General features: G+C 39.8%; 1 protein-coding gene across 6 annotated transcripts in view; it reads right to left on the minus strand.

Moving 5' to 3' along the window:
• Positions 1–19,506, minus strand: part of zmp:0000001200 (dedicator of cytokinesis protein 9) — a 75,306-nt gene that overhangs the window by 32,273 nt on the left and 23,527 nt on the right. For 5 of the 6 annotated variants that reach the window (XM_061792794.1, XM_061792793.1, XM_061792790.1 and 2 more), the window contains exons 2-5: positions 9,503–9,619; positions 4,303–4,392; positions 1,417–1,499; positions 521–590 (exon numbers count right to left, since the gene is read on the minus strand). In XM_061792794.1, the coding sequence (XP_061648778.1) occupies positions 521–590; positions 1,417–1,499; positions 4,303–4,392; positions 9,503–9,619 (360 nt within the window). Of the gene's footprint in view, positions 1–520; positions 591–1,416; positions 1,500–4,302; positions 4,393–9,502; positions 9,620–11,409; positions 11,685–19,506 lie in introns of those variants that run through there. The other variant, XM_061792792.1, reaches the window with a different exon arrangement.

The raw sequence follows: 19,506 nt of genomic DNA on the forward strand, positions 1-19,506 counted from the left end.
AAAGAAGGAAAACATCCACAATGTTATGAAAAAATAAAGTAGGCTAATCTCCAGATGTATGTGGTCAGTAATATCTTAAGAACCCCCCGTACCCCTACCCCCGAACAATGCTTTCCAAAATATGTTGAGTCCTGGTGCAACACTACCACAAACACGCCAGACTATATTTTGCAACAAAACACTATATTTTGCTGTAATTACAAAGAACTTAGTGTTGGGGAAATGCAGCCTATTATCGTCATGAAATTCCTCCAGAGAGGAAAAACAGGAATGGATTATTTCCATTTCCATTATTCGTTAGGGGAAAATGTTGGGAGGTCATCCAGCATCCTGCATTGTGTTTGTCTTGATTTCTAAGATATAGTAACATTGTCTATTTAAACAGTGAAACCTGAATAGAAATGCAAAAATAAATTAACTTCTGCCATAAACATAGGTATGTTTTTCAAGTGCAATTCAAATGACCCATTTAGTAAAAAAAAAAAAAAAAAAAAAAAAAAAGAAAATTACAGAAACTCACTTCGTCTTTGTCAACGTCCTCATCCACTTCAAAGACATGGACTGCCAGTTTGTCAGGCCTGGAAACTTTGCTGTAAATTGTGAAGTATTATAAATACATATACACTAAGACAAACCTAGGTGAAATTCTGAACAATGTAACTAAAATAGGATTGTGATTTTAAATACATAGTGGTGGCCATTTGTTGTTTTATGTGGTGAGCTAATGACTCCATAAATGATTTGGATGCTATGCAGCTGCCGAAAAGCAGTTATAAGAAAGCAGCCCACTCTGGTAAATGCATTTCGAGCTAAGATTATTCATGGAAACATGCCAGGGTGTATTCTGTCCACTAGAGTAAAGAAAAAGAAAAAAGAAAAGTACTACAGAGAATCACTTGATGAGGATTTCATGTGAAGTTTTTAACGGGGAACTCACGTCACAGTGCATTGTTTTAACTTCCTGACTATCTGCGCAGCGTCAAGCATTTGGCAACAGCGGACATGCGAAGGTCATCAACAATGCATTCAATAAATATGAATGTAAGAGTGATACTCTTAAGGGAAGAGGCAGGCTAGTGACACAATATCCCGACAATGAGGGTGGTTTCCACTCAGTCAGAAATTATCCAGAGTATCATTAAAAAGAAACCAGTGTTTGCTGGAGGGAAATGGAAATTATTTGTGTGGGGTGTTTCCTTGAAATTATTCAACTACAATATTGTGACCCCCCCACCCCCCCCCCCCCCCTTACCCCACCACTCCCCTCGACCCATCTTGAGCAGGTTAACAGTGTCTTATTTTAAAATATGCTTTTGTATGATATGAAGCAGCTGTTCTTACACATCTTTCTTAAGAATGTCGTCTCTACCACTTTGCTGCCATCAATAAAGCATGCTGAAGTTTGTAAGGACTTACTTTGGAAGCTGGCGGAAGTCTCCCGAATAAGCTTCATACTTGTAGTTGACAACATGCCAGTCTGTCTTGTAGGTCTTAATGCACTGAGAGGACATAGTGAAAGCTGATTAAAAACCACTAATAATACAGTATAACGTGTTTAAAACACACAGTGTACATACTGTAATTATAGGTTTGAAAAAGCAACTGCAAGCTAAAGTTGCAATCATAGTAATGAATGAGATGCAGTGATATCAAATAAACCCTGTAAGTCTTCTACAGTATGAAATATATATATTTTTTAATCCAAACAGGGGTGACAGCATTTTTAAAAATCAGAATTAAAACAAATTATAAACCAATAGAAATTGAGAAATCTATTTTAGCAATCTTCTGTCAGAGAAAATCCACAGAATTGTACTAACAAAGATTGAACAATAAGATGGAAAGACATTGCTATTATCAATACCAAAATCAATAAATATATTGTATGATAAACAAATGAATCTGAGAATTTATCATGTTTGAAAGGTGACATGATGACTTTTCCACTTTGGTACATATTGTCGTTGTCGGGCGGAAACCTTGGATGTCCAAATATGGTCAATTTTTTCCACAAATCGATAACATTGGTCTGTACCCAAGTTGTCTGCTATTTTTGTGCATTATTAACCATTTTTAATTGTTGAAAATAGCTGTGAACAAGTCTACTAACTCTCTTGTGAAAATATAACGCTCTTGAATGCTCAACTGTCTGAGATGGGCTGTCAAACACTGTCTCTTCCCTCACTCTGCTGGAGCCGTGCAATGTTATGTCACCTCAAGATTGAAAATCTGGATGCGCAGACTTCGTTGTGGATGGCTGTTGTTGGCGACGTGTCCAACCATTTGCATTAATGACATTGTAAAAAATTAGCATTTTCTGTGCATATTAAATTAGCGATTGAACATGATGTTTGGAGTGGTGTTGTGTTGATGAGCAAGAGTATATGATAGCAATATAAGGTGTAATACCAACTTGAACGATGTTTTGTTTGGTAACTCAAGCAAGACATTGATTCCCTGAAAAGTAGTGATTTTGGAGATGTGAGGAGCCTGACCAACAGCGGGGATATGCAAAATCATTAGGGTTCTTGTTTTCACATTGGAAACAATACTAAGCTGTTATCTGTTATGATGTTCTGATATTGAATACAACAATGACAAGGGAAATCTGAAATTATGATTACCATTCAAATTCTGGAATTCTTGGTTTGTTGAGATAAGTGCTTACCATAGGTTAAAGCATACATACATAATCCGATATTTGCCATTTCAGAATGGCCTTATAGTCAAGGTGAAAGGGCCAAAGATGAATACTAATCACAACACGACACAAAGCTAAAAGCAATGCATGAATGAGAAACAAGAAAAAGTAATGAGCGTTCTCTTTGTTTCCACCTCGGTCTGACATCCCCCAGCTCAAGCCTAGTGGGAGTGCGTTCTCTCCCTTTCTTGGAAAAAGACATCTGTTCACGGACAAAGTCAAAGATAGGAGCCGCTCACTGATGTTTTTTCAACAGATATTTTACAATATCGGATGAAGTGCAACCTAATCCAGGGAGCAGTCGGAAACACAAACAGGCTTGTGCTGATCTGATCTTTACAGCTGCCCTGACTGTGTCAAGCAACACCTAACTGGGAGATTTAACAGTGACCATTGCCCTGAAAGCTAAGCTGATGGTACCTAATAGTTCTTGGAGTCAGAGCTATGTGGTAAACCCTCAGCAAAATTTGCTTACAGAACTTTATTTAGCTATCTTCTATCTTCTTTGTGGGCTGTTTTTAATGTAACCAATCTATATTCTTTGTGGTCTGTTTGTATAGTTACTTTATTTTACATACCGGTAATCATTATATATTGATGACAGTCCATTTGAATTGATTCTCATGAGAGTTTGTGATCTCATCCAACGCATCACACATTTTGCTCATGTGTGGTGCTAAAAATTATTTATTGGGAAATACACCCCGATAGTATTATATAAATATAAAGTCAACTAATCTAACCCGAGGAAACAGTTATTGAAACACTACATATTTCAAGCTGAATAACAAAAGCCCTGAACCTTAGCATAGCATTACGTTCCTTAGCGAGCACTGATGTTAGCATGCTAGCAATCTCTTAAAACTCTCCAAAGACAAATAAGCTCGAGATTATCAAAGATGTACAACTTTAATGACAAGTGTTTAATTAGCTAATAAAATGATTAAGCTTCTGCAGCTTTAAAACTAGCAATAAGCTTTAGCCACTTTTTGGTGCAAGCAAGTGGTGAACTCCATCCAACCTCATCCTCTGCCATCTTACTAAGCATTTCAACCAATTAAAAAGAGACATGTTCAAGACTCCCTGGCAGAACTCTAAACAACGACAGTTAGAGAAATACCACACATTTGAACGTCTGGGTATTAATTTCCTGTTATCGCCCCTCCACACAGAAACAACTACAAAGATCCAACATAAATAGTTTGGTTAGCAGCATAATGATCTGTAATGAGTTCAGTCATTCATGCAGCAGGCGAGAGAGTCAGCTATATTTCACATGGAATAAACAATCTTCCTGACGTTCTCTGACATGCTACATGCATTACTGCTAATTCAAGTAACAAATTAGGTAGTGACTCACATTACTGTCCCTCTTTGAAAAGTGATTACATTTCATAACTGCATTCCAGCCTTATGGCGCAGATTTTTCATGTATCTGTTTAATTGTCCAGTTCTACAATTAGTCGGGCCTTACTAGTGTCATTAACCATACAGAGCTTTAGTTTGACATATTACTGTCTGAACTGTACTCACTGTGATGGTTTCACAATTATTATTTAAAGTATATTGCATTATAAGAGTAAACTAAACTACACGTGTACCTCTTGGACAAACAGACTCTGAGCCTCTCTCTCTGCATTGTCAGGCACTGTAGGGTAGAGGCTCCTTCCTTGCCGCCTCAAAGTCAAAATCTGCAATAAAGAGATTGAGATTTGGTCAACAAAGAAATTTTAAATCTCAATACCACCCCTCCTGATGTGATACAGAAGATCATGCATCAAAACATGATCACCATAATAAAAGTGAAATGAAATGAAGAGGCCAAGTGGACAGAATGTAGACTCCCTAAATGTCTTTTTCCATATTTTAGCACACACGCTGAATCTGGCTCCTTGCCCCTGTTGTACAGATGGTCGCCTAGTAATCAGCGTCTCAGCACCTTTAATGCCTCCTTAAAAGTATTTCGCTCATGGCCAACAAGCTCCCTGCACTTTGGCCAAACGGCATTTCCATGTTCCAACATAATTGCTATATTTTGTATGCGGACAGAAAACCCCTGGTTTTAATTATATATACGTATTTATTCTACATTAACAAAATTAGTCTTTGGTCATTTCAAAATACATGTGATCACTATATGACACTGTATACAGTATATGATCAGACCAATATATAAGGCGGCAATGCTGTGATAGTATGTGACATTCTGTGTGTAGTTTCAGATTCACACCAATGATTATTTTCCTCGGGTCTTTGCGGGAGAATTAATTCTGTACACAAGTCTTTAAATCACTGTGTAACTAAGTGATTCGACCCCATTAAATCCATGTGATCATGGGGGGAAATATAAATACGAGCTTTAAGTGAGAGAAGTTAATCTGGGAGCAAGTCGAATGTGTTCTGTTTTTATCCAGGTGGGCTGTGAGAGTGAAGTTTTTGCTGTATCAGTGGGGGATTCAGACATAATTATGCAAGTGCTCTGATCTTTTCTTAATAGAAAGTAATACCTAGTCTAAATATCTGGTTTACAGTCTAAGTACTAGAGCAACGGTAAAACCGGATTAACTTTTTCTATGACAAAATTAATACATTTGGTTTAAAGCTAATTTATAACACATGACAATATAATAATCACCAAAGTGTCATAGATAACCCCAAAGCAAAAATGTTTTGGAACAATAAGCCCAACCAGTTTTGACAAACACCACAATGTGTTTGTATGTGTGAACTTGGGAGTGTTAATATATGCAAATATGCAAAATCAGCAAGTTTGACAATGAAATCATGGACATTATTGGATTCAAAAAGAAAAACAGTATAAAGGACAAACCAGAGAACCAACATTAAAATTATGTTTTTTAAAATTACTTGTTTTAATATTTTACTCTTCATGATGCAGGTGAGGCTCTGCCTTCCCCTGCCTCCCCTGGTTGCACATCCCTGGTCAGAATGCGCCACAATCACTAACCTATGCTTATACAGTAGTAAAGTCATAATTGCGATAATATATGCATGAAAAACACTTCTACACCATAAATGTACAGTAAAACATGAAAAACAGTCAGTACAATGGTAACTAAGCCAGCCTTCTTCTGCGGCAACAAATTATCCCAAAAAGTTTATAGCCTCGAAATACATGCAACATGCGAACATACGTGCTTGTGAATGTGTATGCGTTTCCAGATAAATGCCACGTACCCTTTGTCAGATGATTTGAGGTCTGCACTTTGCACAAGCTGTTTTAAGGGGAAGGGGATCAAAAAGCTTTTGGATTAGAGGAAACTATCAGTGAAAGTCTCATGAGTCAGGGGAGGGTAGAGAAAAAGGTAGCAACGCCCAAATGACGCTTTGTTTTTGTAGCCATAAAACCCTATAAAACTGCTGGATTCTGATGGATGGACTTGAACACACTTCAAACTGAATAAGGGAAAAAGGCTGATAATCTTGGACAAATACCTTCAGACTCATCGAGAGTGTGTGCAGAAACCAGCACAAAAGTGCAGTATGCCAACATTTTCTAAATACAAAACAGATGGCGAGAGTACAAACATTGTATCACAGAAGAACGGCGCCAACATATGACTTTTGAGATAAAATAGAGATATCAGTAGAATTTTTTTTTAATGAGGAATAGACAAACACTGGACTTTATACAATAATAACTCACCAACAGAGTTCTTTCCGCTTGTATTGGCTTTCTCTTCACCACCAACCAGCAGGTTTTTTTTTAAACCAAACCTTGATGAAGTGCAAATACAACCCCAATTCCAATGAAGTTGGGACGTTGTGTTAAACATAAATAAAAACAGAATACAATGATTTGCAAATCATGTTTGACCTATATTTAATTGAATACAATACAAAGACAATAAATATATTGTCAAACTGACTTCAAACTGATAAACTTTATTGTTTTTAGCAAATAATCATTAACTTATAATTTTATGGCTGAAACACGTTCCAAAAAAGCTGGGACAGTGTCATGTTTACCACTGTGTTACATCACCTTTTCTTTTAACAACATTCAATAAATTTTTGGGAACTGAGGACACTAATTGTTGAAGCTTTGTAGGTGGAATTCTTTCCCATTCTTGCTTGATGTACAGCTTCAGCTGTTCAACAGTCCGGGGTCTCCGTTGTCGTATTTCCCGCTTCATAATGCGCCACACATTTTCAATGGGAGACAGGTCTGGACTGCAGGCAAGCCAGTCTAGTACCCGCACTCTTTTACTATGAAGCCACGCTATTGTAACACGTGCAGAATCTGGTTTGGCGTTGTCTTGCTGAAATAAGCAGGGGCGTCCATGAAAAAGAAGTTGCTTGGATGGAAGCATATGTTTCTCCAAAACCTGTACGTACCTTTCAGCATTAATGGTGCCTTCGTCATTGTATTCTGTTTTTATTTATGTTTAACACAATGTCCCAACTTCATTGGAATTGGGGTTGTATATACTGCCTGCTGAAAGGTTGCTAAAACTTTACCTTAACAGCAGTCTATAGAGGCAGAAGCAGATGCATATTCAATCACTGGGCTTCTAGTGTTTCCTCCCCCCCAAAGTCAGAATCACCTGTCAGGCTCTGATAATGTACCACTTGTGTGTAGCGCTACTATGATTCCTTCACAGCAGGCTCAAACATGATACATGAAAAGATAAAGTCAAGGCTGCACTACAGTCACTGGGAGTCTAGCTGCCAGGCCTGTGGAGACGGAAAAAGTGTCTGCAACATTCACATCGATTTTAAGTACAGTGGTGCTTTGGGATACGGGTGACTCGACTTAAGAGTTTGTCGAGATAAGAGCCATTGTTCAGATGATTATTTTGCTTTGACCTGTGAGCATAATACAAATGAAATACAAGTGCTTTATGGTGGCAGTGAACTCAACTCAACTCACTTTACAACAAGCAGCAGTTTGGCGAATACAGTAGAACAATTCTTCAAAAATAGGCCTTACGCTGTTTAATGCCACTTCTACAGTAGTTTAGGTTTACTGTCAAACTAAACAAAATAAAAACCATTACAATTTATGCATTTAAAATAACCACATAACTTTGCCTTGAAGTCTGCTAGCCTAATGCTAACACATACATTGGAAATGCTATAGACGGTTAACAAGTAGCATCTATGTAGCGATGTTATAAAACTTTAAGCAACTGATTTTTTTTAACACAAATAGTGCAGCAACACATGTAAACAGACAATATAACAGTACTTACAGGCATGTATTCCTCATCCTCGCCACTAATATATAAAAACAACTAATATTACTGCAGTTTACTGAGTCACCTACAGTATTTGTGAAACGCTTGTTCATTTGTCTGCATGACTGAATCATACTGCCCTCCGGTAGCCGCACACCAGAAAGCACAATTAATTTAATTCTTCACATTCTATTTAATTATGTCATTACTATGTTTTTATAAAGTAAAATGTTTTATAATGCTATTTTCCTTATTAGTAGATACACATTACAAAACATTTTAAGTTATTTTGTGGAAGCTAAGACAGATTACTGGCATTTCCATTCATTTAAATGGGAAAAGATGAGTTGAATTCGAGTTTATTCCGCATTTTGAGTTAATGAATAAACTCTTATCTCAAGGTACCACTCACTGTAGCTGGGCTGACAAGTTTAATTCGTTCTGTGACTGGGCTTATTGTTGACTCTCAAATTGTGAGTGAGACATGGGATGCTGGGCGGCTGTTGTGATAAGTTTTGAAATTTAGGAAATTGAAACAATGATGAATGGAAGTGGAGAATACCAACGACAGGTGAGTGTTACTTTGTTAACAGGCGCCTGCATTATATACGAGAATCCTCCATTTAATTGTTTTTTTTTAGGAGTTAGTGGTGTGCTGATTTTTAAACAATACACCAACACCAAACTGCCATTCGTTTAAGGTCAGCCAGCTGACTCTCAAAGTGGAGCCTCTGAGAAAGCCTCCCTTTAGAACTCATTGTGATTGAACTGACAAATGTATTTGCACACTCAAGTCTTTTATACACTGTGACTACACCATCATAAAAAAAGTGTAAGAGTCATGGCCAGTGACAAAAAGATGTCCTTCTCTTATAGCGGACATCTGTGAAAACAAAATTCACACTCCACCATTTATACATCTGATAAGGTCCTTGGCAAGGACATACAGTCTTTGAGCACTATTAGTATGATCAAAAAGTCTAATTTCCTGAGGTAAAAGCACAGAACCGGGTTTCCATTAAATGTTCCTGCCTCGACGTGGAACCTTGGAGGAAACAAACGTCCTGCGTAATGTGGCTGCAGATAACGCTTGCTCTGTCACAACATAAGCGACAGAATGAGGCAATTAAACCAATGACCCATGACCTCCCAATCGCTACAGCATGGAAGGATGTAAACAAAGGAGAAGCCGCAGCGGGTAACTCCACCCAGTACTCACAACATTGACCCAGAGGAAAGGACTGCAGAAGTAAAACAAATACAGAAGAAAACACACTAGTGGTATGGAAATAACAGTGGAATACTTGGGCACATTAGCTCACATAAATTCAATTTTAGGCCTTGCGTGATCACTACACCCTGAAACATATTAATCATTGGAGTTTTTTTTTTTTTTTTTTTTAAATCGAAAGCACACTTATTCAGTAATGTGAGAGGATCCACAGTAAATCAAAGCCTAAGTAACACTCCCTTAGATAAATAGACACGCCTAACTTCATATGACCCTTTTACTTCCGACTAATGCCAATCCATTTGTCTTATAGCTGAATTTTTTCTACGAGTACATGCGTAAAGTCTGCAAGACATGTCTGGAACTCACCTCAAAGTCCTCCAGGGGAAACTGCAGCATGTCTCTGAGGACATCACTGAGGATCTGAGTCTTCCTCTGCACCAGAACATTTTCATAGTCCAGCGGCTCGATCACCTTAGGTTTTACCTGGAAAAACAAAGAAAAAAATAAATAAATAAATCACACTATGAACCATTCACTTTTATTTTAAACTTTTGGTGCTTTCTTTGAAAAGAAACACCCGGTGTGGGTCACAAAATTATTTCAAGAGAAAAATTACGTGAGGAAAAAGATATGAATAATAAGCCATGGCCTTCGGGGTCACCACATCCCATGCCTGTAGAAATGAAACCCTGATGAGAGAAATGTTTCCCCATCCCCTTCATAAAAACACCTAACTCTGTTTTTGCAGAGTCTATGTCAGCTTGCAACATCTCACTTGGACATTGTTGATAACAATCTGGACATGAAATTAGAGGGAATAAGAAAAAAAGTATTTTAACAAGAGGCACACTTAGAAACAGTATATATACATGCACACGCAGACAGTACACTGCACAGTTAGTGTGAGATTATAGATGGGAAATTGCAACAGACAAAGGCAGAGTATACTCTGAATTGATTGGGAACCGACTGACTGGGCTTTGAGTGAGAATTGATCCCAATTCAGCTGCACCAATGTCAGCTAAGAGAAACACTCCAATAGCGACGACCTTATCAGGTTATGGGCTCTGTGTAAAGACCTAAAAGAGCGATATACAGTATCACGTAGATCGATGGTTTGATGCACGGCTATTGGCCGAAAGAACACAACTGAGTAGGGCAGCCAGAGATAGTTGGGGCAGCCGTGGCCCAATGGCTAAGATCATCGCCTGGCACCGTGGGGGACCTAGGTTCAAGACCCCGACTGGACCATCCGCCAACATCCCCCAGACTCACGGCTGTGGTGTCCTTGAGCAAGACGCTGATACCCAGAAATGCTCCCCAGGCGCTTCAGCTGCCCCCTGCTTCAGCGTGTTCCACTAACGTGTATGTGTTCACTGTGATGTGTTAAATGCAGAGAACAAATTTCATGTACATGCATGCATGTTCATGACAATAAAAAGATGATTCCCTACCTAGGCTGTCACCCCAACTATACAACCCCAGATAATCCATCCATTTTCCATACCACTTATCCTCACTAGGGTCACCGGTGTGCTGGAGCCTATCCCAGTTGACTCTGGGCGAGAGGCGGGGTACACCCTGAACTGGTCTCCAGCCAATCGCAGAACCCCAGATAAGCAGTTTTAAATTGATAGATGGATGGATTCAATAAAGTAGCTTAAATATCAACCCCCTTTATTATTTTACCAGTGAAGAGGTCCTACCCTCAAGTTTGTTGTTGCTGGCTATTGTCTCTTTGCATTCCTCTTTGGGCAATGTCTGTGGCCCAAGGTGGTCAGCCGCACAGCACCATGCTCTCATTCCCTCAGCTCACAATGATATGCAGCCAGTGGTGCTTTGAAATACTTTGCGATACAATGCAGCTTGAAAAGAGGCCATATCGTTACACACGTCCATCATATGTGCAAAGTGGCAAAGAAACAGAGACTTTTGTATACAAAACCACAAGGACATCACAGTACCATCTGAGGCTGTGTAGTCTAACTCTAAATTCAGTTTTCTTATTGAGTGACCCAATTAAGTTTGACTTTTGAGCCAAATAAAAATGTTTTACGAGCCACAGTAACGGAATAAACTCAAGTTCAACGTTCCTTTTCCTGTGGTGCTAACGCAGCATTGTAAGCATGTGGTTGATGTGTAAAATGACGCAGATGACCACCCAGGACTAACGCCCACATCACACCTGCTTTGAACTTAATCACTGTGGTAAACCACTGTAACAGATTACAGTCTACATCATTTTAAAAAAGCCACCGTTTGAAATGCCTTACCACCACCTGTGGCGCTGAGTCCACCTCAGCCTCCCCTGCAGCCAAGCTCTTATACTGCTGCGGACTCTCAATGACGAGCTCCTTCTTTGCAGCTTTACTTGCCCTTCCTTGCATTGTCAACAACTGTGCTAAGATATTTCCAAGAAGGATCCCCAAAAGAAATGGTTAACCAGCATATCCAACAGGGGAGAATCCTTGTGCTGGAATAAACTTGTGGAGGTTTCTCTCTCTCAGACTTGAGCTCAAACCCTCCTTTTTCTGCGACTGATCTGTCTGAGAGTACTGGGCTCACACCCAGACTGAGGAGATGGCCCCTCCTACACTCCTCCGTGCTGCCCTGGGAGTTAAACACCCCCACACATGGACACACTCATGCACAATTGCTATCTGACCCTCTACTATCCACCTGCACAGCAACATGGGGGTTGACAAAGACAAAACAAAATAAATTAATTTCTAACTCAAGGCATTCTGGTGGAGGTTGACTAAAGGCATGTGAGAGGACACCTGAAAAAAGAGTCGTGAGAGACTGATATGACATCAGACAACAATGTTTGTGTAGCATTACTGTATCCTGTGACAGCACCTACGAGTGAGTCAGATCCCGTGATTTAGCGATGATGTTGTAGTACAGCAGATAAGATGCCAGATTCCAGGACATCAGATTGCAACAGCACAAGCAAAATAGTTTAAAACACTTTAAGAGCAAGACTGGCTGTCAGAGAGGCAGGCGGACGTACAGTGGAATAACTCAAAGTCAAACAATTAATCAAAGGCATCAAAGGATTAACCATGGACATTTTGCTTATTCTATGTTGTTATGTAAGATTCATAGACAGTGAGTAAAGTGAACCCTTTTTCAAAAAAATTACAAGTGCAGGCGACTCTTGTCCGCACAACAAGCGATAGCACTGTTTGACCCTGTAATTATGGTAATTATTTATATATCCATGAATTCCTTTGGGAATGCATTGTGGTCAATTTTAAAGCTAAAGTTAAAATGTTTCACACACAAGTTGAACGCTCCGCAGATACCACTGCGTGACTGTCGGTAAAACAGCGACTGTATACAATCATGGAGGTGAGATTAGCTCCAGCTTCTGTCTCGCTACTTGTTGATACAACTGCTTTAGGGGCATTCCATTATGACGCAGCCCCAGCCAGCACACCTTGGAAAGGGAACGACCATTACAGAGGAGGATGTTATCTTTTCAAAGTGGTGTCAGTTTAGGAGGAGAGAGACCAGGTCAGCTCACCAACAGCTGCTCCCCTTCCACTGTCACAAGCTCCTACAGGCCCCCCACAGAGGCAATATGGTGGAATTTAATGACATTTTTACATCTAGATATTTACCAATGGTGGTTTCTCAAGTTATATTTTAACATTAGGTAATAATGAGAAACAATTGCGCTGAGAACCCCCCCCCCCCTCCACCCCCCACACACACAAATTAGGGCCAATCCAGATTTCTGCGGTATCTTAAAGAGGTGACAGTGACCCAAGTACAGTATATCTGTGTATGTAATTCGTTGAAAAAGACAAAATCTTTGTGATATGCCACCATGATGAGAATCCCGTAAACTATTGTGGGAATGGCCACCGGTCCTGATTGGGATCAGCATTCTTTTGTTTGTGCAGGAAGTGTGTTGAAGCAAATGCTGCACATCAGATTGTGGGGAGTGGCATGCAGTGAAGCCTGATACAAATCAGTAATAAAAATGAAAGAAAATAGTGGACATCATTTAAATTTTTTTTTTGTAATTATGATGGGCATTTTATATCTAAATTTCCTGGACAGAAGATCTGGTAAATTAACCATTATTATTACACCTCTGGTGCACCAATTTGTCCAAGTGTAAAAGAGGCTATTGAGAGGGTAATTTTGTCACTTACTTAATGAAGGTCTACGGTATTCCACCCATTTAGATGAAGGATCTATATTTTTGGGTCAAATAGATTCATGTACAAAACAGAACTTTATTCTCTGCTTTATTATCTTTATTAACGCCAGCCCATTTTGGCAGAACACTAATTGGGACTCAATTAATTGTGCCCTCTGCTGGTTGCTGCCAGCTATTGAAAGCCTTCATGCCCACATCTCTTCAACACCACGCAATTTAACTACAGTGACACAAAAAGTTGCAATGATAAAAAGACATTTGGTAAACAATGTAATTTGCAAAAAATGACAACATTGCTGGCAAATCTTCTTGATTAGTAAGCAACCGATGACTCAAACTCTCACTGGATTTAAAGGCCCACAACAAGACCCACTTGAAAGAAGCAGCAATGCGGTTAAATGGCTTACACTGTTTTATATCCACTTCTGGCTGCACTTCACAAATTTACCCCACTGTGTTTTATTTTGTAACTCGGCTGCAACAGATGTTGACATTATGTGATACTAAACATTATCTCAGCCTCTCCCCACACACGTGTAAACAAAAGAGAATTGAATCAGCTGCCTCAAAACACAAGTTAAAGAGGCTAATTATAGCCTCAACAAGATAATGCCTCCATGTGTCATATAGTCAGTTCATGGAGAGTCCCGGAGGCATGAGGGAGTCATGGATGTAACAGAAGGCTGCGTCTGCCCTCATTTTAACTGTCTGTCTGGTGAACCCCTCAACTGACAGCAGTAGTGAAAATAGGATGGTGCACATGGTTAATGGGGTGGTTTCTATTACTTGACCCAAAAGGTAACACTTTCATTATTTTTGTCAATGCCAAAAAATGTGATCATTGGTGCGGTGAGTTGGAAATGAATTTGGACTTTGTGGGTTATACATAGTTTTCCTATAATCCAACCATCCATTTTCTATAGTGTTTGACTGCTTGTCCTTATTAGGGTCGCAACTCAAAAGTGAAGACTTCCCCATCTGACTTTGGCCAACAGGCGGGGTACACCATGGACTGGTTGCCAGCAAATCTCAGGGCACAAATAGACAAACAACCGTTCAGACTCACATTCACTCTTGAGGTCAATCAGTCTTCAATTGCCATAACATGGAAACTCGACACAAGAAGGACAGCGCCGAGATTCGAATCCTGGACCTCACACCTATGACGTGGCCGGCCGGTGGTCACTGTGCTCCTTTCCTGAATATATAGTGTAAAGTTCGTTAATACTCTATAACGGTACTTTAAATCCTATAGAGGAGGCTTCCTTGTTCTCCTGCACGGTCAAAGACTTTGAGACGCATTATTCTAATGGACACTTCCTCACTCTGGTTGTTTGCTCCTGTAATTCATTTTCTTGAAAAGGCTCAGAAAAACAAGTTAGCAAGACATTACATAGGGTACATCCAGCACGTTGTACTGGTCATCCTTTACAGGATCATAATCGTATTTCTCACTTGCATAACAAAAGGCTTGATAGGATCTTTGTGCGAGCCGTAGCAAAACAGGGTGTAACCTGGAATGTAATAAAAAACACAGCCTACCCTTTACAGCTCCTTAGCAACCAGAGACCACACTGAAATTAATCAAAACATGCCATGTAAAACAGGAAGAATGGTGATGCTGTTAAGTGGTCTGATGTGAGCGGTACAGTATAGAGAGAGTAAGACAAAATCTGGATTTGTTCCGCAAATGTATGCACTCAGTATAAACCTTTCATTAGATTGTATAAGAAGCACAAGAGAGCAAAATCGATCTACAGCAAAGCTTCAACACAACTTACTTACTGATCACTGCGGACACAAATTTAAAAGGTGCTCCAATACAATCCCCCCCTCCCCCCCAAAAAAATCGAATTGCCAGGATATCTTTTAAAAGAATACAAGTGTGAGTGGTGGCGATAATGGTCCAGTTTTAGCAATTAGGCTGAAATGTCTCAAAAGACGAAGGCAATCACCAGGAAAAAAAATAAACAAATAAACAAGCTTGTGGCCGCTGATGTTTTACTGTAGATCCATAAGTCGAGATATGAGCATTGCACAGAGGTGAACCTGAAAGCCATCTGTGATCATAAAGTGATTGTCAAAGCTGGAGATCTTTCAAAAGGATTGCACAGTCGAATAACACATATGCAAAGAAAAATGTATTGTGACGGTTAGACTGTATGGTTCATCCTTGGAGGTTTCACTGTACTGTACTTAAAGCTGAAATGTTACATGCATCTCAAACACTTCCCATGTGTTTTAACATAACATAACATAACATAACATAACATAACATAACATCCAAGTGAGCGACTGTGTACCCCGCCCTGATATACTGCTTGGGGCAGGGGGAAGTGAAAGCTCAGAAAGACAATGACGGCATTTTTGCTTGTGGAGTCAAGACTTCATATACTAAACTGTGTGCATGTGGCACATGGATCATCACCAAACACAGGCCAGACTCAAGCGTCGCTTGAAAGTGGCTGTGGATCTTTGCTGAGCCTAGCTGATCATGTAATGGGTGGGAGAACTCAGTGTGGGGCCAGCAATAATAATGTAATATATACATTTTCAGAAATACAATGGTGCCTTGAGATATGAGTGACCAGACTTACAAGTTTTTTGAACTACAAACCGTTGTTCGGTCCATTTTTTTATTTTATTTTTTATAAGATATGAGTGCTGTGTAGTGGCAGTGAACGTTACCCAACTCAACTCACTTCACAGCAAGCAGCAGTTAGGCAGAATTCATTATTATAGTCTTTTAAGTCTTAAAAAAAGCTTCAAGTTGTTTATTGCCACTCTCAGTCAAGGTTTACTGTCAAACTAAACAAAACAAAGAGAATTGCATGTTGTGTATTTAAAGCAACAAAACCATAATAGTCTTTTTAGCTAAAACAAAACAATGCTAAACACCATAAACAGGCTAACGAATAGCATTGGTGTTTCGGTGTTATAACTCTTTAAGCAAAGAATATTTGGACACAAACGGTAGAGCAACACGTAGACATATTTTAAAAATCTCACCCTCCCCCCACCCACAAATTCTTCACTAAATGAGAATAAACCGCCAATAACCATTTTTGGAATTGCCGACCCCCCACCCCCCAAAAAATGAAAGAAAAAACATGAAACAATAAATGAAATGCGTCAGAGAATAGGTTGAATTCATGGGTGCCGAACTGCGAGTATGCTGTGGTCCACTGTGTAACCTTTATCTTTTGCAAAAAATAACTATTACTACTATAGATTACTGGGTTAGTTGTGAAACTCTACTTCATGTGTCTCTATGTTTGTATTATACTGCCTCCGCATGGCCAAGACACATACACCAGAAGGAGCAGCACAATGTCCATTGAATTGAAGCAAAAAATGTGGCAAAACTGTTCAACTCTTTACATTCTATTCAGTTATGTCATTACTGTATGTTAAGTACAATGTTATAAAGTGTTATTTTTCTAATTAAGCACAAAAAATGTGTGCACACATACAGATTCCTATAAAAACGGATACAGCTATTAAATGAAATTTAACAAGCTCTTGATTTATCGTTGATGAAATGCAGACCTGGTTTGGCATTTCTTAAGCTCCCCCACACGACGGAACATCTCATTAGTTGTGGTTCATTGAAACCAAAAGTTTCATGGGGTATATGGGAATCACTACTCCCAAGACATGGGATGAAAGACACCTTTATCTTAGACCAAGCTGGCGTCTGGACATCCTTTCTTTTGCAACAACATTCCCCCGATAAAACCACTAAATACTTCAGCACTTCACTGTTGTTAGCCATTGAAACACAGGATGAAAATTGTGGCTTTGTGAAAGCAAAGAATGAAAATACATAAACTACAGTGAGTTTTTGAAGGATGAGACTGAGGAATGACCTGTGTTAGTCAAGTCAGTAGCATTTGTTGAAAGCCTGCATTCAAGTGTGTGTGATCTACTTAGGGCTGCAACGATTAATCAAATAACTCGAATAATAATTCGATTACCAAAAAAAACCAAAGCAATAGCTGTCTTAACACTTTTCAGTGATCATTCTTCCCCGTGGACTAATGCTAACTGCTGACTGACTCAAGCGCCTCTCTATGTAGAACTAGGTTGGCGCGATGGTGGCGAGCCAGGAGGAAAGACTGTGTAAAAGACGGAGAATGTCCAAAAGGTGGTATCATTCGCTTAAAAAAAGAAGTTAAGTGCAATGTGTCTACTACAAAGCAAAACTGACGTACCACAACAGCACGTCTATGTTCGCTGACACAAGGTAACGTAAACATTGTTAGCTAATTTAATACAGCCTACCACCAATGGTTAGAAACTATTGTAATGCTCCCGCAAATGGTCAAGGATGCACACAGCTGCCGGTGCACTTTTAATCAGTTTAATGATCAGAGACAAACACTAACAGCTAATCTTAGCTAAAAACAAAACCCAAAAAACAGCCAACTCTACTTTCATCGGTTGACACACACGTCACTCACCAGGCCATACCCTGCCTTTTAAAATGATCGATACTCAAAGTCACCGATATTATTTTCTAGAACGTGAGGAGAGTGATCCCAAGTGGACAAAATAAATAGGGCAATTATTATTTTTTTTATCCAATTAATCTATAAAATAACCGGTAGAACACTCGATTCTAAAAATATTCGATCGCTGCAGCCAGAGTTATCTTTCACCGCATCAACTATTTCACACCGCCACAATATTGACCCGCTGCAATCAGAGGAAATTAAAAGGGCAAACGCAACGGTTTATATCATCTCTTAATCTGGCCTAATGGATTGCCAAGGTGAGAAAGATATTGACGGGTGTAGCAATTGGAGAGTGCGACGCAATGGCAAATAATGTGATGAGGAAAGCACAACAGTGCACGCTCACATTAAACTATCGATTCGCAAGACTGCCGCCTACTGATGGGGGATTAACTGAACCCCATCTACATGATAAAACCTTTGAATTAAAAGGGCAAACGCAACGGTTTATATCATCTCTTAATCTGGCCTAATGGATTGCCAAGGTGCGAAAGGTATTGACGAGTGTAGCAACTGGAGAGTGTGACACAATGTCAAATAATGTGATGAGGAAAGCACAACAGCGGACGCTCACATTAAACTATCGATTTGCAAGACTGCCGCCTACTGATGGGGGATTAACTGAACCCCATCTACATGATAAAACCTTTCGCGAGCCAAGGGAGGCGACAGTGCCCTTGACCTAATTCTCTGCTCTCAGCCAGGGCCAATGTCACTCGGATTTCTGCTGATGAACCATCAATGGAAAGGAGACGCGTACTGTAGACACTTTCATACAAACAACAACCAGAAGGGCAAGACAAGCTGGTACGGAGTAGCAGTAGCACGGCCAAGCCTGTCACTTGTCACATGAAGAATGGTGATTGATTTCCGGAAGACAGAGAGACCTCTGTGCCTTAACGCCTGCCGGCCCCTCCTCATCCTCGTCCCCATGCCAGTCCTCAGAGGCTTTAACCCATGTAGTGCTTAGCGGAAGGCAAGATCCAGCACTCTGACTGCCCTACATTTTCTGCACTCATATTAACACTGTCTTGCTACTGAATTGGGTGTATTTCATCTACAATAAAGGAATAATAAATGCTTCTTCACAATTAATATAATGTACGGCCGTCGCATTTAGTTTTGTCAGAAAGGGAGTGTCTACAGTATACATAGTAGAGGAAAAGACTGTATTCATCTAATCTGAAAATATTACAATGTTTTTTGTCCTACTACTGTAGTTGCAAGGAGAAATGGTTCATGAAAGCACATTCTCACACTGGCCACACCACATAAAAGTATACAGAAGAAGTATATAAAATGAGGCTTCAAAATCATCAAAAATCAAGCCATTCTCTCCGCTCTCAAATGCTGTTGGTGAATCCGCTGAATGCGCTGAAATCACGCCAAGCACAGATGTCAACTGTCAATCAAACACCTGTACTATGACCTGGGAAAATGGATAATATTTTGTCTAACATATTTCCGATGCCTACAAATAACTACATGTTTGAGCCATGAAAATATATCCGCTTAAAGCCTCCAATGTCTGGAATATAACCAATCAGGTCGTCGCGGGGCCTTTCCACGGCATGACGAGGCGCTTTAGCAGTGGCAACACCAGCACCAAGCCCCGGTTCACAAAATGGCTGTCAAGTCTGACTCCTCCGTTCCTCTTCTGCTTTTTCACCAGCGGACTA

This window comes from Phyllopteryx taeniolatus, chromosome 12 (genome assembly GCF_024500385.1).
Source record: "Phyllopteryx taeniolatus isolate TA_2022b chromosome 12, UOR_Ptae_1.2, whole genome shotgun sequence".
Classification (NCBI taxonomy): domain Eukaryota; kingdom Metazoa; phylum Chordata; class Actinopteri; order Syngnathiformes; family Syngnathidae; genus Phyllopteryx; species Phyllopteryx taeniolatus.